This window comes from Mus pahari, chromosome 20 (genome assembly GCF_900095145.1).
Source record: "Mus pahari chromosome 20, PAHARI_EIJ_v1.1, whole genome shotgun sequence".
In the NCBI taxonomy this organism is placed as follows: domain Eukaryota; kingdom Metazoa; phylum Chordata; class Mammalia; order Rodentia; family Muridae; genus Mus; species Mus pahari.
Window position 1 is genome coordinate 47,122,483 of NC_034609.1, and position 1,456 is coordinate 47,123,938.

The window sequence follows — 1,456 nt, forward strand, 5'->3', positions numbered from 1 at the left end:
AAAAAAAAAAAAAAAGAGGGTTGGGGGAAAATCTTCCTAGTTCAGAACAATGTTAGCAATGTCACCACAGGAAAGGGGACCCTGGTCACTACATTAGCTGTTTCTAAAACCACTAAGGAACTGGGCCTGGGAGTGCATACTTGGAATCCCAGCACTCAAGGGGTCAGAGGCAGGAGGATTGCCACAGTTTGAGGTGAACCTCACCTAAACAGTAGGTTCCATACCAATTAGAGCTTCAGAGAAGACCCTGCCTCAATAAACCAGCCAAGGAAGAGGCTGGCGAGATGGCTCAGTCGGTGAAAGCACTGACTGTTCTTCCAGAGGCCTGAGTTCAAATCCCAGCAACCATATGGTGGCTCACAACCACCCGTAATGAGGTCTGGTGTCCTCTTCTGGTCTATAGGCACACATGAAGGCAGAACATACAATAAATTTAAACTGTCTAGGATTGCTATGTCAGCACATGTCAGCAGCGTTCCCGTGTGGTTCTGGGACAGTCCACAGAATCTGTGGCTGCTGGCACCAGAAGGCATTTGCTGGGCGCTGCTGGGCAGTCTTGCTGACCCATTTCCATATGGGGAAGTGTTGTCAGACGTGGTCTCTCCTAGGCACGGTATGGGTACAGGCGGCTGGAGAAGACGCCGACAGCTCAGAGATGGCCTCTGCCCACACTGTCACTAGCCACCTACCAGAATCAGGATCGTACAACCGCAACAGGAGCGAAACCACTGTTGATTTCCCAGAACCACTTGGGCCAACCAGCGCTGTGACAGATCCAGATGGGATGGAAAGACTGAAATCCTGGAACACAGACACCTCTGGGCGAGCAGGATACGTGAAGTGCACATCTCTGAACTCCAGGGCACCCTGGAAGGTTTTCTCATCTAACACTATCCCCTCTGAAACACAGGAGGGAAGGCAGAAAGCCCAAGTGAGAATGGAGCTCAGGGCAGAATGCACCTGCCTCTCTGTGGGTGTCTCCCTTGCCTGACTGAAGTGAACAGAAACGGGCCTAGATGCTGGGCTTATCATGTAAGGTCTCCTGCGACCTTATGGACTTGAGGTGTCACCTTTTCTTGGGAACAGTATGAAGCACAGTATGAAGATGGACCCTTGGGTCTGACCCAACTCTATATGGCTCCTGTGCCCTTGGCTCCAGGGAAGGTGATGACAAGGAGGAGCCAGTACCAGCTTCTCAGCATCCCAAGGAGGAGATGGTCCTCCATCAGTACCAGCATCCCAGCATCCCAAGGAAGAGATGGTCCTCTATCAGTACCAGCATCCCAGCATCCCAAGGAGGAGATGGTCCTCTATCAGTACCAGCATCCCAGCATCTCAAGGAGGAGATGGTTCTCTATCATTACCAGCATCCCAGCATCCCAAGGAGGAGATGGTCCTCTATCAGTACCAGCATCCCAGCATCCCAAGGAGGAGATGGTCCTCTATCAGTACCAGC

At 51.9% G+C, this 1,456-nt stretch overlaps 1 protein-coding gene across 1 annotated transcript in view; it reads right to left on the bottom strand.

Moving 5' to 3' along the window:
* The window catches only part of Abcb10 (ATP binding cassette subfamily B member 10), a 30,363-nt gene that overhangs the window by 9,988 nt on the left and 18,919 nt on the right, over positions 1-1,456 (bottom strand). Inside the window, exon 8 of the mRNA XM_021220515.2 lies at positions 690-899. Within this exon, the coding sequence (XP_021076174.1) occupies positions 690-899 (210 nt within the window). The remainder of the gene's footprint in view (positions 1-689; positions 900-1,456) is intronic.